This window comes from Diabrotica virgifera, chromosome 7, assembly GCF_917563875.1.
Source record: "Diabrotica virgifera virgifera chromosome 7, PGI_DIABVI_V3a".
NCBI classification, from domain to species: Eukaryota; Metazoa; Arthropoda; class Insecta; order Coleoptera; family Chrysomelidae; genus Diabrotica; species Diabrotica virgifera.
In genome coordinates this window covers 125,494,889-125,512,120 of record NC_065449.1, presented here as the reverse complement: position 1 = coordinate 125,512,120, position 17,232 = coordinate 125,494,889, and the positions used below count along the sequence as shown (strand labels likewise).

General features: G+C 34.4%; 1 protein-coding gene across 1 annotated transcript; it reads right to left on the bottom strand.

The window, feature by feature from the left end:
• Window positions 1-325: 325 nt before the first annotated feature.
• Window positions 326-16,612, bottom strand: LOC126888591 (uncharacterized). The gene is made up of 3 exons (XM_050656943.1): window positions 16,420-16,612; window positions 929-1,109; window positions 326-791 (listed from the first exon to the last, which is right to left on the bottom strand). Exons 1-3 carry the CDS (start codon window positions 16,610-16,612, stop codon window positions 326-328), a joined length of 840 nt encoding a protein of 279 aa, XP_050512900.1.
• Window positions 16,613-17,232: the final 620 nt, after the last annotated feature.

Here is a 17,232-nt window from a genome sequence, read left to right as displayed (position 1 = left end):
TTAACGAGTCCCTTAGTTCGAAGGGTTGTCGTACTGTCTATTAAGCACTGGTTAGCAATGTCCACTAGGAGAGCGAAATGGGAAAGAAAATATGCTCCGATAATAAGCTTTGAAATGTCCGCCACTACGAATCGCCACGTAAAATCACGCCGTAGTCCGATGTTTAAAGTCAAGTTCACATAACCGTATGTCGCGATTTTAGTGTCATTGGCCGCGTATAGTTCGTATCTACTCTTTTCGCGCGCACCCCGTACATATTTTCGCGGAAAAACGCACAGATCGGCACTGGTGTCGATTAAAAATTGTTTTTTAGTTGCATAGTCTGTTACGAAAAGGCGGCGAGACTTTGGGCTTGGATCGGATGCCGCACTGACCGACTGCCCGCGAGGTTTTCCTGATGCTTGCACGGAAGAGAACACTTTTGAGCCTGGTCACCAAAACGGTAGTGATACCAACAAATGTCACTATCACGTTCCCTGCTGTAGCTTCTGCCTCTTGAGTTGCTGCGGTTACGACGGTATGTGTTAGTTTGTGCTTGAACCTGCAACAAGCTAGCTAGCTGAATTTTCATTTCAGCTAATTCGGCTGTCAATTTATCGATGGTACTTTCACGCGCGTTGGAAGTTTCTGAAATTTGGGCCCTAGGAGCTATAGCTTCAGAGATTGTGTCCGCTAGCTCAGCAACTGCGTCCAAACTAGCCTTAGCTTGAGTAGCTAAAATAGCCTGTGTAGACGATGGCAGTCTACCTAACCACAGAGACCTTACAATATTGTTTGATACTGTCTGATGCCTGCTAAAGACTGTAAATGTCGTAAGAATTGAGAAGGTCTTCGATCGCCCAGTTCTTCATGCTCAAGTAGTCTTCTAATTTTTTGTTGTTGAGATGCACTAAGTTTCTTAATTAACTCTGACTTTCATTTTACATACTTCTCTGTAGCTGGTGGTGACACAATGATGTCCCTAACTTTTGATATGTAAGCTGTTTCGAGATTAGCAACTATATAGTTGAATTTTGTTGCGTCACTTGTTATGTTTGCCAGTGTAAATTGGTTTTCTACTTGCAGGAACCATATTTCAGGATCATTGCGCCAGAACGGTGGGATTTTAACTGAAATCCGATCAACTGAAGCACTGTTATCCTGAAGCACTGTTATTGGCACTGGTACCGTCCGTCATTTTCGATGTTCACTGTATTTAACACCGGCAAAAGTATATTATTAGCACTATTTTTTTTTAATTTTCGCGGCGTTTTAAATATTCGCGGGGTCACCAATATTCCGTTGGTGGGTGTGTTGACGGAAACAATTATAAAACGCAAACAATTGTTAATAATATACTTATTTATTTTTGGGTAAACAAGCGGGGTCTAGGAAAGTTGGTCGAGAACACTTCGTCGACGGAAAATTGGTCGACAACATTTGGTCGACAACATTTGGTCGACAAACAGTTGGTCGAATGCACAATTCATCGAATGGACAATTCGTCGACGAACATTTGATCGAATGGAATTTTCGTCGACAAACTGTTATTTATCTTTAGGATAAAGGGATTAATGGTGACGAACGACCGACGCGACGGGCTGTTGGTTTTTATTTTGTGAACTGGAATATTGTATTAGGGTGATTCCATTTCAAATCACTCAATTTTGGATCAAAAAAACTTTTGAATCTCCGTTTTTTCTGAAACTTGGTGTATAGCTTCTGCGGGACGTAAAAATAAGAGATTTAAGGTCAAAAAATCTTCTTCTTCTTTTTTTTCTCAAAATGTTATTTTAAGCGATTTTACAGTGATTTGGTATTTATTTAAAAAATTTGCATTTTCTCTCGTAAAGTATCAATGGAAAAATAATATTTTAATAAAAGGTACTCAAAAATGTCATTATATGACATTATAACAAGTTAATTTTATTCAAAACAAGCTTTTGATCAATTTTTATAGTGTAGAAAACGTTAATATACCGTTTTTTACATTTTACTTCATTCCCAAAATACACCATAATCGATTTGGCTGAAAATTTGCCCGCAGATAGCCAAAACATAGGACTTTGAGTGGTTAGAAGGATTTGAATTACATATATTACAATACCAAAAAAGTTACATGCAATATTATAGTCAAAAATATAGGCCTCTACTGTGAGTACAATTAACTCGGAAAATATCGACCTCACGACAAAAATTGTTAAAAAGCAATTGTAATAAAAATACGATTTATTTGGAACAATTTCAGTTCCTACCATTTCTGTCGCAAAGGTAAAACTGGTGGAGATATTGAGCAAAAACGGGTCTCATTTTCCAAAAAAAAATCAAGATGGCGGCTAACGTAACGGAGGAATTCATTCGCGATTTTAAATTTAGGCTACTATTGATCCCCCTAAAGATTAGAAAAATAAAATTTTGGGCAGCTCGGCATGCAAGGCCAAATGCTATCCCGACTGGACTAATATACTTTTAAGTCTGATATAATTGCATGTAACTTTTTTAGTACTATAATATAATTAAAATCATTCTAACTACTTAAAGTACTATGTTTTGGCTATCTGCGGGCAAATTTTCAGCCAAATCAATTATGACGTATTTTGGGAATGGAGGAAAATGTAAAAACGGCATTTTAACGTTTTCTACACTATAAAATTTGTTTTAAATCAAAATAACTTATTATAATACCATATAATGACATTTTTGAGTCCCTTCTATTAAAATACATATTATTTTTTCCATTGACACTTTACGATAGAAAATGCAAACGATACCCCCTGTTAAGATAGGCAAAATGCCCTCACCACCAGAATTCAATTTTTTTCATTTTTTTTACGTTCTATGCAATTAAAAAATGAGATTACGCGGATTTTTAGCTTGCCATCCCCCTGACCCCTCCCCCACAGCCAAAAACTTAGATTTTTAGATTTAATTTTTTTTAGTTGGGCTGATACGCCAGTCAATGGGAGCAAGAATATGATATTACCTCCGAATTCTATCTTACTGCATGGATTTTAATGAAATTTTGGGCCTAGCCTCTACTTATCTCCTAGTTCAAAGTCTACCCTATGCCGATGTGTGCTTTTATCTTGGGGATGGTTCACACCCCTTCTTAGGGGTGGAAAATTTTTTGGTTAAACTTACCACGGAATTCGCTGGAGATCCTAATTCTAAGCAAAAACTGTTCCATAATTTTTTTTTAACACTCAATACTTTTTGAGATATTCGTGGTTGAAAATTGGCCATTTTCATTGAAACATAATACCTTTTCGAACGGTTTTTTGCTAATACCTTAAAAACTATGCATCTAACTAAAAAAACTATATTAAACGTTTTTGTAGGTTATAAAAAAAAACAAAGAGACACTTGCCTTCATAAATCTTGTAGTTTTAATACAAAAAGAGATATGGTAGGTGAAAATAGTTTGTTTTTGGTACATTCTGAAATTGGTGTATTTAACTTGAAATAACAGAGAAACGGTCGATTTTAGATGTATAATGCTACTAATACCTTTTGTAGTGCTTGAAAAGACCTTTAAAATGAGCTATATTAAAGGTCCATTACATTAAAACTAAGCGAGATATGCTGCAAACAAAATTGATAACTAATGTATTTTCAGAAAAAATGAGAAGTAATTTTAACCCCCATCCACCAAAATGTAAGTGCATAGTTTTCCTTCCACAATTCCTTTCATTATAGTGTTATTTCTATGTTCAAAAAGTTGGACGGGTTTAAAATGAATGGTTTAAAAAATATATCAAATTCAAGAGAGTATTTTTAAATTTTTTTAAAAATCTTCTTTTTTTTCCATGTAACTTGAAAATGATGAGAGATACAGTAATAAAAAATAAAAAAGAAATTTTTATCTGAAAAAGCCTAACATTTTTGTGTGGAATCTTTTTTTCGTATCTCTTATCTTTGTCGAGTTACATGGGGAGAAAGGAAAATTTTTAAGAAACTTTAAAAATGCGCTCTATAATTTAATCTTATTTTTTTCAAAAACAATTCATTTTAATTCAGTCCAACTTTTTGAACACAGAAATAACACTATAATAAAAAGTATTGTAGAAGGAAAACGATGTATTTAAATTCTGATGGATGAGGGGTTAAATAAACTTCTCATTTCTTCTTGAAATACATTAGTCATCAACTTTTTTTTGCAGAATATCTCGCTTAGTTTGAATGTAATCGACCACTAATACTACTCATTTTAAAGGTCTCTTTAAGCACTACAAAAGTTATTAGTATCATTATAAACCTAAAATCGACAGTTTCTCTGTTATTTCAAGTTGAATACACCGATTTGAGCATGCAGCAAAAAATCAAACTCTTCTTACCTACCATATCCCTCTTTGTATTTTAACTAGAAGATTTATGAAGAAACGAATCTCTTTGCTTTTTTATAACCTACAGAAATATTTTATATAGTTTTTTTGTTAGATGTATAGTTTTTAAGGTATTCGCAAAAATCCGTCCGAAAAGGTGTCATTTTTCAATGAAAATGGCCAATTTTCAACCACGAATAACTCAAAAAGTATTGAGTTTTCAAAAAATAATTATAGAGCAGCTTTTGCTTAGAATTAGGTTCTCTAGCCTCTTCCGTGGCTATTTTAACCAAAAAATTTTTCACCCCCGAGAAGAGGTGGGAACCACCCTCAAGATAAAAGCACACATCGGCATAGGGTAGACTTTGTTTCTTGAGCTATTCCCTACTTACTGTGAAAATATCAAGTAAATCGATGTAGTAGGATGGAATTCGGAGCCAAATACCCTCATTGACTGCCCTATGAAATTGATTTAAAAATTTCAAAAAAATCACACGTATAGCTGAGGCTTTCACAAAACATGTCCATTTTTTATGGACTCGTCCATAGATGGCAGCAGGTCCAATTTTTTTGCATTTTGTGTATTTTATCAAAAACTATCTATCTGATTTGTTTCAGATTTTTCCGTCAACTGGGCCATCTTGAAAAATCCGGAACAGTTTTTTTAGGGGGTTTTTGGGGACTTTCTCCATTTTATAGACTTCAAAATAGACCAACTCAAGGTTTTGTTGAAAGATCATGTATAATTTGAAATAAGTGAGTATTTTATGATATTTAAAACTTGGGCGAATCACTTTTAAACCCCTCAAAAACCTTGTTTTTAAAGTTTATAAATTACAAAAAATTCACACGCACAGCTGAGGCTTTTACAAAACATCTATTTTTATGGACCCGAAGGTCGAGTGTACATAACCTCAATTTTTGAAGTGAAAACTTCTTTAGGGACGTTGTGCGATTTTTGGATAGGAGAAAAAGCATTGAATTCGCGACCGTCATTGCGACCGTCATCGCGACCGTCATTGCGACCGTCATCGCTTATGCTATATATGTATTATTTGTATGTATATATAAATTGTATAGAAGTATTTAAATTTAAAATAAATGTAAAACCTATTTTAGGATGGGAAAAAAAGATTTATTTCGCGACCGTCATAGCGACCGTCATCTCTTCGACATACTAAATTTTGTACGTATCCATATTATCTGTATCTATACATAAATTGTATAGAAGTATTTAAATTTAAAATAAATGTAAAACCTATTTTTCGATAGGGAAAAAGGATTTATTTCGCGACCGTCATCGCGCAGAGACGCCGCTAACAGTTTGATCGCCCGCGTGCAATTCCAATTATGCCGCCCCCTCTTCAACTATAACTATATGGACTGGGCTTTCAGAAAGACCCTTAGTTTTCTTACATACATACATATTATGCTTTTTGCTGTGGGTTTTAAAGAGCCGCTTGAATTGACATGAAATTTGGTACACACATAGCTAACAATGCTAACATGTCAAAGAAAAAAGGGATATAGTGCCGTGGGTTTTCAGCCCTTCTCGGAGGTGAAAAAACATCAGTTCAAAATAAGTCCGCAATTGGGTAAACTGATTAATTCTAAAGCAACTTTTGTTCTAAGTAAATGCTTTTCGAGTTATTTGCGAGTGAAAGTTCATTTTTCAACAAGAAAAACATGTTCTTCGACGGATTTACACAAATAACTCAAAAATTAATTATTTTTTCGAAAAAATATTCATACCAAAAATATAGCTTAGAAAAATGTGAAAAAAATGGTGTATATACTGAGTCTGTAGACCCAGTAGAAGCAGAGTTATAGCTAATGAAAAGTAGGTTGTTATCAGTCAAATTTCAAATTAAATATTTCAATGAGTTGTGGTTTATCTTTTGACAAATTTGACAAATAAGATATTACTTTTCATTAGCTACAACAACTCTGCTTCTGGTAGGTCTACACTACAGGTTTCGAGGCTTCATATATACACCATTTTTTTAAACTTTTTTATAAGCTATATTTTTGCTAAGAATATTTTTTTGGATAATATTCTTACCTTTTGAGTTATTTACCATAAACTGTTGAATAGAAACGCATTTTTGTTTGTTGAAAAATGAACATATTCACTCGCAAATAACTCGAAAAGTATTGTTTTGTAAAAAAAGCACATAGAACAAAAGTTCTTTAGAATTGTCAATTTTATCCAATTACGGACTTATTTTGAAAGTATGTTTTTTCACCCTCTAGAAGGGGTGAAACCGGGAAACTCACTTTCAGAAAAAAAAATCACGCATCGGCACAATATCACTTTTTTCTTGGACATGTTAGCTATGTGTATGCCAATATGCCAAATTTCATGTCAATCCCAGTGGTTCTTCAAAATTCGGAGCAAAAACCGAGTAAATGGACCATAATATCTATGATTCGAAATTGTGAGGTTTTGCAATATTTTACCGTGAGTGAATGGACTAATATTATATTCTTAAATAGCACAAATTGTTACAAAATTAGACTAAGTTTTCACTCTAATGGCATATAAAACAACATAATGCTATTCTACATCCCACCAGAATGAAAACAATGGGAACCTTCTCTGGTTACACCTCCGAGGCTTCTACAATTTGCAGCCATACGGATGCTGAGACTAAGGAAGATGAGGGAATTCTACAATTTACAATTCACGTCCCATCTGCTCAGCGCGGTAAAGTTCCAACGAGAATGGTTCCCTTCATACTCCACACAGAGTAAATGTAAATCAAAAATGAATAACCATTTTCAATTTCGTTGCAAAACGAAAACACAGCCGAACCATATTCTAGTCCAATCATAGAGTGCTGCAAGCACCCCTACCGGTTTCGAAACTTATTAGTCTCTCATCAGGAGGCACATATGCTGCTCTCCCTGATCCAACCAAAACAAACCCCACCAAAACAAACCCCAGTTCTCGTTGGAACTTTACCGCACTGAGCAGATGGGGACGTGAATTGTAAATTGTAGAATTCCCTTATCTTCCTTAGTCTCAGCATCCGTATGGCTTGCAAATTGTAGAAGCCTCGGAGGTGTAACCAGAGAAGGTTCCCATTGTTTTCATTCTGGTGGGATGTAGAATAGCATTATGTTGTTTTATATGCCATTAGAGTGAAAACTTAGTCTTTTTGCTAGCAGTTGCCGCTAGGGCATCTATGCCATTTCGTTCGTTGCAATCCGGGACTGCACGCTGGGGTTTGTTTTGGTTGGATCAGGGAGAGCAGCATATGTGCCTCCTGATGAGAGACTAATAAGTTTCGAAACCGGTAGGGGTGCTTGCAGCACTCTATGATTGGACTAGAATATGGTTCGGCTGTGTTTTCGTTTTGCAACGAAATTGAAAATGGTTACTCATTTTTGTGTTACAAAATTATTTAAAAGTTTGCTTGTTTTGAAAATATGTACATTGCAAAAAAGTGCCAATTTTTTTATAATTAAATTTAAAAAAATAAAATAACTCAATAATTTTATAAATAAAAAATGTTTTTGATCAAAACGATTTAAACATTTTAAACGATAAAAAGAAAAACAGCTTTAAAATTTAAGAAACTTGCTTTAGTTTTAACTTCGTGAATAATTTGCTATATCAAAATGGATTTTATTTCGGTTAATGTAATTGAGGGGTGTAAAGTATTACATTTTGGACCTAATAGAAAATTTTAAAACTACATTAGTGATTTTATAAAACACTTACTTTACCACTGACCACTGTAAGATCCTTCAGTTTGATCTTTGATTGATGAATGAAGCTTCAGCTGCTTTAACACAATCACTCAATTCACAATCACAAAGAATTTTGTCTTTTTTAGAAATTTATAATTTACACTGTTATTCCGTATTCGTATCCTAATCGTAATTGATGCTTACTTGGTGGAAAATAGTAATCACGAAGCCACTCAAATAATGAAAATGAATGACTAACAGAAAAACAGTTTAGGGACAAAAAGACAAGCTCAGCATCAATTAATAAAGCGATAAAAAAGTGTTTCATAGTAAATGAAATATAATATTCCCAAAGTTCTCGAAATTTATTACCTAAACAAATGTGAGTAGGTATACATTAAGATAAGGTTAAGTGCTTGCTCTTTTGTTTATATTGCTGGTTCTGAATTACATAGTTATATTTTTATGTTCAAACGTGCATATTCAGCTGGAATGAAATCGGACTAATAACTTACATCGACAGATTTTTGTAAATAAGCGATTATATTTCCAGTTAGTGATTCCGCTGACTCTATATGTAGTATATAAAAGAAATATACAAGATTTGTTGTAAAAAGAAAAATAGTAATTTTGTTCTCTGTCGTTAATTGTTCTACATATTTGTTTGATTTCTGATTTGGCGCCCCCCAGGACATGGCGCCCTTGTGCGGTGCACGCCTTGCACGCCCGCTTACGGCGGGCCTGTCATCGCGACCGTCATCTCTTCGGCGAAATAAATTTTGTACGTATATGTATTGAAGTGAAAACTTCTTTAGGGACGTTGTGCACTTTTTGGATGGAAAAAGTATTAAATTGGCGACCCTTATTGCGACCGTCATCGCTTCGAAGAAATAAATTTTTGAAGTGGAAACTTCTTGAGGGTCGTTGTGCACTTTTTGGATGGGGAAAAATTATTAAATTAGCGACCGTCATCGTTTCGACGAAATAAATTTTTGAAGTGAAAATTTCTTTAGGGACGTTGTGCACTTTTTAGATAGGGAAAAAGTATTGAATTAGCGAACGTCATCGCGACCGTCATCGCTTCGGCAAAATAAATTTATAAAGTGAAAACTTCTTTTGGGGACGTTGTGCACTTTTTAGATAGGGAAGAAGTATTGAATTAGCGACTGTCATCGCTTCGGCGAAATAAATTTTTGAAGTGAAAACTTCTTTAGGGACGTTGTGCACTTTTTGGATGGAGAAAAATTATTAAATTTGGATGGGAAGAAAGTAATAAATAAGCGACCGTCATCGCTTCGACGAAATAAACATTTGAAGTAAAAACTTCTTTAGGGACGTTGTGATCTTTTTGGATGGAAAAAAGTATTAAATTATCGACCGTCATCGCTGCGATGAAATAAATTCGTGAAGTGAAAACTTCTTGAGGGACGTTGTGCACTTTTTGGATGGGGGAAAAGTATTGAATTATGGACTGTCATCGCTTCGACAAAATAAATATTTGAAGTGAAACTTATTTAGGGAAATTGTGCACTTTCTCGATGGAAAAAAAGCATTAAATTAGCGACCGTCATCGCTTCGATGAAATCAATTTTTGAAGTGAAAACTTCTTGAGGGACGTTGTGCACTTTTTGGATGAGGAAAAATATAAATTAGCGACCTTATCGCTTCGACGAAATAAATTTTGAAGTGAAAACTTCTTAAGGGACGTTGTGCACTTTTTGGATGGAGAAAAATTATTAAATTAGCGACCGTCATCGCTTCGACGAAATACATTTTTGAAGTGAAAACTTCTTGAGGGACGTTGTGCACTTTTTGGATGGGGAAAATATTATATTAGCGAACCTTCATCGCTTCGACGAAATACATTTTTGAAGTGAAAACTTCTTGAGGGACGTTGTGCACTTTTTGGATAAGGAAAATTATTAAATTAGCGACCGTTATCGCTTCGACGAAATAAATTTTTTAAGTGAAAACTTTTATAGGGACGTTGTGCACTTTTTGTATGGAGGAAAAGTATTGAATTAGGGCCGTAATCGCTTCGACGAAATAAATATTTGAAGTGAAACTTATTTAGGGACGTTATGTACTTTTTCGATGTAAAAAAGTATTAAATTAGCGACCATCATCGCTTCGACGAAATAAATTTTTGAATTGAAAATTTCTTTGGGGACGTTGTGCACTTCTTGGATGGGGAAAAAGTATTGAATTTGCGACCATCATCACTTCGCTGAAATAAATTTTGTACATATATAAATTATGTGTATGTATACATAAATAGCATAAGGCATACGCATCGCGTATATCTTATATGATATAGGTATAGCACTTATTTTAGGATGGGGTAAAAGCATTGAGCTCGTAATTTATATGAAGTTTTCACTTCTGTCGGCACTCCCACGAGTGCCTTTAGTTTTTTTTGTTTTTTTAATAGGTACGTATAACTTTTTTTGGCGATGGCTGCATGTCTTAATTTTTTTGCGTTTTGTGAGTTTTATCAAAAACTATATTTCTGCCTTTTTTCAGATTTATTCGTAAGGTGCGCCATCTTCAAAAATCCGGAAAACTAGTTTTTTCGGTAGTTTTTTGGGATTATCTCCATTTTATATACTTCAAAATAGACTAACTCAAGGTTTTTTACAGGTTACGTACATATAATTTGAAACAACTGAGTTTTTAGGGATATTCAACAATTGTGTAAAACACCTCTAAACCCCCCAAAAACTATGTTTTTTCAAATTCTTAAAAGTTTCTAATTCTTTCGTACCTCCATGAAGTTAAATTACAAAGCCATTAAAATATAACTAGAGGTGATTCATACCTACCATCTCAATTATTGAATGTAATCATCGGCAAACCATCTATAGTGTCACCCCCAAAAATCTACCTGGGTCTTAAAATGCAGGTAATTGTTGCGTTATAATTACCTAAAGAGTCTTATCTTTTAAAATTTTGTAGTAGAGCATTTCTATAGCTATAGTGAGTTTATTGCCCTACCTTTTTATGTGGCGTAATGATTTGGATTGTAAACACAGATTAACCCTTAAACGCCCAAGGGTGGGTAAAAAATGTCCACCTAATGCGTATTCCCTTGTAACATATTTATTACGTGTTTAATTTTCTTTTTTAATTATTTATTGTTAAAAAGACAGCCCATTATCGAATGTTAATTTGGTTCTACCAATATTTTTGAAAATAAAAGCAGCATCTTGAGTTAAATATGGATGGGCATAAAAAGTACACCCTTGGCAAAACTTGTTACTAAATGTTTCTATATAATTTCTCGTTGGCAGGAAGATAATCCATATAATTATCGATGTATAATTACATAATCTACATAATTATCCGCCAATGAGGAGGCTGAAAGAAAGAATATGGAGAAAATCGACAAATCTGAATTACTGGTATGTTAATTTTGATGTACATTGTAATTTTTTTTTATTTACAATTTGCTTCAACCACAAGGGTTATTAGCAATGAACTGTATTGACATTAAATTACAAAGTTTATATTAAATTTGGTTAATGAGTCCTATAGTAGGTAAAAAATTGAGAGTCTTAGATGAATTATTTTCACTTAAACAATCTTTAATTGTAGTTGGTAACTGTTGATGTTGTCGTTCTATAACGTAGAGGGGACAGTCTATTATTATATGTTGCACTGTTAGTTTACTATCACACACATAACACATCGGAGGGGCTTCCTTCTTTAATATAAAGTAGTGGGTGATCTTCGTATGACCAAGTCGCAATCTGGACATGAGCACTTGGTCTCTTCTCTTTGTAGGATGTTTCGACGGTAATATACTTTGTTTGATTGTTCTTAATGTAGAGTTTGATTTGTTCCAATTTGTTTGCCATTTTGTCATGATCTTGTTCTTATGCTTTAGATCAGTATGAACGCAAGTAGTTATGATGTCTGTTAACGGATTCTCACTCGCATTTTTTGCTAATGTGTCAGCTTTATCATTTCCACTTATCTCGCAATGTGATGGTACCCAGAGGAACTAAACTAATCTTTGATTTTGTTGGCATATCAAGAGTTCCGCCTTAATTAAGAGGAGGATAGGATGTTTGGGGTGTACAGGTGTACTTGCTTTAAGGCTGTTAATGCACTTAGGGAATCGCTAATGATTATTGAGAATTTGATGTCATGTGTGTTAACAAACGTTAATGACTGGAGGATAGCAAAGAGTTCAGGTGAGAATATGGAGGTTTGGGGAGGGAGCTGGTAGGAACTGTTATAGTTATCTGTTGTGAAAGCCGCTCCTACTCCATTTGCAGATCTGGATGCATCGGTATAAATATGGATGTGATCATTAAAACCATTTAATATCTCTAATAATCTCTGATTGAAGATTTTTGCTGGTGTGTCACATTTCTTGAATGCAGATAGGTTTGTATAAGTTTGAATATATATAGTTTGTACAAGCAGGGAGAGCAATTGTCCATGGTAACATGTGTTGGCTGACTTTAAAAATATTGTAAGTGGGTGGAATTATTGTGTCTAAGCTTTGTAACGTTGCTCTCACTCGATGATAAAACGGAGGATCCAATCTTTTCCCACAATTAAATATCGATAGAAATCTATCTGTAAATGTGTTTTTATAAACAGGTACATGTGGGTTAGTTGATACTCTAAAGGCATACATGAGGCTAAGGTATTCTCTCCTGAGTTGAAGGGATGGTTCGTCTGATTCAACATACATACACTCAACTGAGCTTGTGTATTGCGCTCCCAGTGCAATTCTAATTGCTGAATTATGAACTGTGTCTAGCACTTTCAATAGTGAACCTTTGGCTGAGTTGTAGGCAACAGCAGCATAATCTAGTTTTGAACGAATTAGGGTTTTGTATACAGTCATAAGAGTTTGGAAATCGGCACCCCATTGTTTATGAGAGATACTTTTCATTAAGTTAAGGCCGTTTTGAACTGACAGACGGAGAGAGTGGATGTGGTATTGCCAAGATAGTCGGCTATCCAGTTTTACTCCCAAGAAGTTGATCGATTCTGAATACTTTATTGGTAAATTTTTTAGGAAGAGTTTCGGTGGATTTATTTGTTTCTTTGGAGTTTTACTGAAGATCATTGCTTTCGTTTTAGTGGGTGAAAATTCTAGGCCAGTAGTATTCGACCAATTCTCTAGTTTGTAAATGGCTTGCTGTATATGTGTAGTCATTGTTGATATATTTTTACCACGACAGAATATAACAAGATCATCAGCAAATAGACGGGCTTTGACTAATGGGCTAAGTGACTTAGCGATGTCATTGATGGCAATAAGGAAAAGTGCAACACTAAGAGTAGACCCTTGAGGAATACCGTTTAATTGGATTTTAGAGTCTGAAAAAAAGTTGTCTATTCGAACTTTGAAGTTTCGCCTATATAAAAAATGATTAATAAACTTGATAATATTTCCTTTAATCGACCAACTTGACAGGATTCCTATGATATCTGATCTCCAGATTGTATCATATGCACGCGTTATATCAAAAAATACAGCCAGACATTCTTGACCACATCCAAATGACTCATGAATTACCGATTCAATATCCACTATGTTGTCTAATGTAGATCTGGACTTTCTAAATCCACTTTGTATAGGGCTAAGTAGCTGTCGATTTTCTAGGTACCACATTAGCCGGTTGCTTACCATTTTTTCAAGTACTTTACACATATTAGATGTTAGAGAGATTGGTGGGTAAGACTCTGGGTCCGATTTATTCTTGCCCTGTTTAAGAACTGGTACAATAATGGAATCGTACCAATCAATTGGGAAAACATTATTTGTCCAAATGAAATTATAAAGAGCCAAAAGATATTGTTTGCCTTCCGTTGGCATAGCTTTAAAAAAATGTCGTAGGGATGTTGTCAGGCCCTGGGCTAGTGTCTTTAACTTTGTTTAAAGTTTCTAACAGTTCATCCATCATAAATATGACATTTAGACGTAAATTATTGTGGTCATCAAGATTTATACAGGCATTATTAAATTTATTTTTATGGACTAGGAAACTTGTAGATACATTTTCGCCACTGCTATGTTGTTGGTATACGTTTGCTAGTACGGAGGCTATTTCTTGCTTAGTTGAATAAATATGGTTATGATGTTCTAGATTCTAGGTAATGAATGGTGTTAAATGATTTTTTCCCGTACATTCTGCTTATTATTTGCCAAACCTCAGAAGTCGGGGTAGATGAATTTAAAAATGATACATATTTTTTCCAGGCTTCTCTCTTACTCTTCTTTAAGGTGTATCTACAATACGCCCTTAATCTTTTGAATTCTAGCTGGTTATTTAAAGTTGGGTGCCTTCTTAATTTATAAAATGCCTTTTTTGACTCTTTAATTGCTGCTTCACAGTGGGAATTCCACCACGGGACTGGAGCACGCTTTTTTGGAAAAGTTGAATAGCCTATGGACTCGTGAGCTATTGACGTTAAAAACTGTACGAGATGGAGTACTTTGGAGTTAATATCAATATCTGTATCAAAGGGCTGAACCAACTGAGAAATTTTTTGTGAAATTAAAGAGGAATATAGAGACCAATCTGCATTTTTCAGACATCATTTATTGGATGGAATTAATGAGGAGATATGGTTATTGTTCGTAATTAGGATAGGAAAATTATCGCTTCCATGCAAATGGGATGTCACATCCCACGACAGAGTTGGTTGTAAGGCAGGGTCACAGAGGGATAAATCTATTGGGGATCCATTGCCGGTGGAAATATTAAACCTTGTGATTCTTGCATCGTTAAGGATATTTATATTAGAATCGGTAACAATTTGTTCGATTTTACGTCCCAAGGAATCTGTCTTTTTGCCTCCCCAAAGTATATTGTGGGCATTAAAATCGCCTAATATAATACGCGGTTCTGGAATTTGATTGAAGAGTTCAGTTATTTCTTTTATGGACGGGTCTAAGTCCGGAGAAAAATAAATATTACATATATTGACTTTGTGGGGGCCTTTTATAGATACTGCTGTTGCCTCCAACTCAGTACTTAAACGTATTACTTCGATATTAAATGAGTTATGGACATATATTACTACTCCCCCACTAGCATGGCTAGCAGTTATTCTGTTCTTATAATACGGAGTATAGTTTCTTAAATTATGACAGTTATCTTCTTTGAAGTGGGTTTCTTGTAGGCATATTACAGATGGTTTAAATTTAGCTATAATTAATTTAAGTTCTTCTAAATGGGTGTAATACCCATTTAGGTTCCATTGCAGTATACAGTTGAATGTTGTATTAAATGTTAGCAGAAGCGTCGCTGCTATAATCACTGTGATCCGTAGAGAAAGAGCATATATGCTGTTTATTAATTTTCGTTTTTAATCTTGTACAGCGACTTTTCAGATACTTGGGAGTTAATGCTGGATGGATTTTAGTTAAAAAATTGAGTAGTCCTTCGATATCTTCTGTATACGTTTTTGCAATGCTGAGAGGATCAGCAGAGCCGTATGCATTTGCGAAGAAATCAATTAGTTCTTCCTGGGTTAAATATCCGTTGTCAGAATTATCTTGGAAAAAAGAACTAGTGCATTTAATAAGATCTTCTGCTAAATTCTTATTATCTTCAGGAATAGTTTTTGCTTTCTTAGATTTACGCAGAGGTTCTTTAAATGGGTTCTGGTCTACTGATGTTGAAGGAGACGTTATTTCTGACACCGCTCGTTTAGACGATTGAGTGTCAGAGGGTGTAAGGTTGATTTTGGCTGTGATTATTCATTTCAACATTATCTGGCTGGATAGGTGTTTGAATGGGATTTGAATCTAATAGAGAACTAATGGTTGTTTCTTTTGATTGTGAAATGGTAGATTGTTGCGAAGATTGTGAAGGATGGGTAGTTGGCTGAGCATCTGTTATGATGGGCTGGCAATTTTGGATATAATTTGGTTGAGAAGTAGGTGATGAATTTTCGATAGATGTTTGAGTGTTTGTATTTTTTTGCACTGAGAGGCTAGATGACCTTGTTCTTTGCAAATGTAACAAGACTGTTTTTCAAGTGAAAAATAAATTCGATAATTGATTTGTTCATAGTTAATTAATATAGACAGGAATATTTTCCAGATTTTTAGGAGAAATGTAAGTATAGCGTCGGAAACTCAAGATATGCTTAAATAAAGAGTTAGTTGTTCCTATTCTTAAAAAATCCAATGGAGGTATTTGATGAATTGCAAAATTTTGTAGTTGAGTCTCTATAATACTGTAAGGTATTGATGGGGGGACATTAGAAATTATCAGTTTTTCGCTTGGTGTGACTAACTTCCTGGCTTGGATACGTTCCTGATTGATTACTATTGTTCCATTATCTGTTCTTAAAAATTCGGTGACTGTTTCTTCAGTAGTAAAATATACGCAAATACGATCATTTACAATCCTGGAAATGGCGAAAATTTTATTGGGATCGACCTTACTTGCTATGGCATTTAAATAATCTTCAATTTTAGTATTTGGAAGTGAATTGAACAAAATGGCTTGGTTTTTACTTGCGAATTTATTGTTAGGTTGAGTCAGAGCGGTTGAATATAATTTTGATTGATTGGATGGATTAATGACATCTTGAGAATTTTGAAGTTCAGAAGATCTCTCCTCTGAAATTTCCTGCATATTGGGCCTATGTTGCCTGATTACGGCCCTGGTACTTGGACAGGTTCATTAGTAATTAATCTACTTAATTACCTCGGTACTGGTATTTATAACTGTTGTTTACTGTTTGTTGATTAAATAATAGTAAAAAAACTGGTCTAACTTACAATTTGATCCCAAAATTGGATTAAGCACTATATAATACACTACTATACCAACTTTGATCATTTTCTAACAAGTAAAACCACCTTAATTTTGATAAAAACTAAGAGCTAATCGAAAACACTGTTTACTAGTTAAGAAACCAGTTTCGAATCTACATTGTAATTTTGTTGTAAGGTTTTTAAATTGTTTATATTAATATTTTAGAAGATGCTGTGTTTATTAAGCATAAGATTCTTAAGTTTAATCCATTTTCAACAACTCTCAATAAATTTATTAGCTATTTTCGAGGTGGGCATTTTTTACCCACCCTTGGGCGTACATGGAACCTAAAAAAGGTTGGGCGTTTAAGGGTTAAGAAAGGGTGTGATAGACCAGAGAAATTAGCAAATAAATGGCCCCTTTCGTGACATCCGTTGATACAGGTATCTAAGAACTGCTTAGGGTAAATTTGGTTACAACAATATCCAATATAAAAA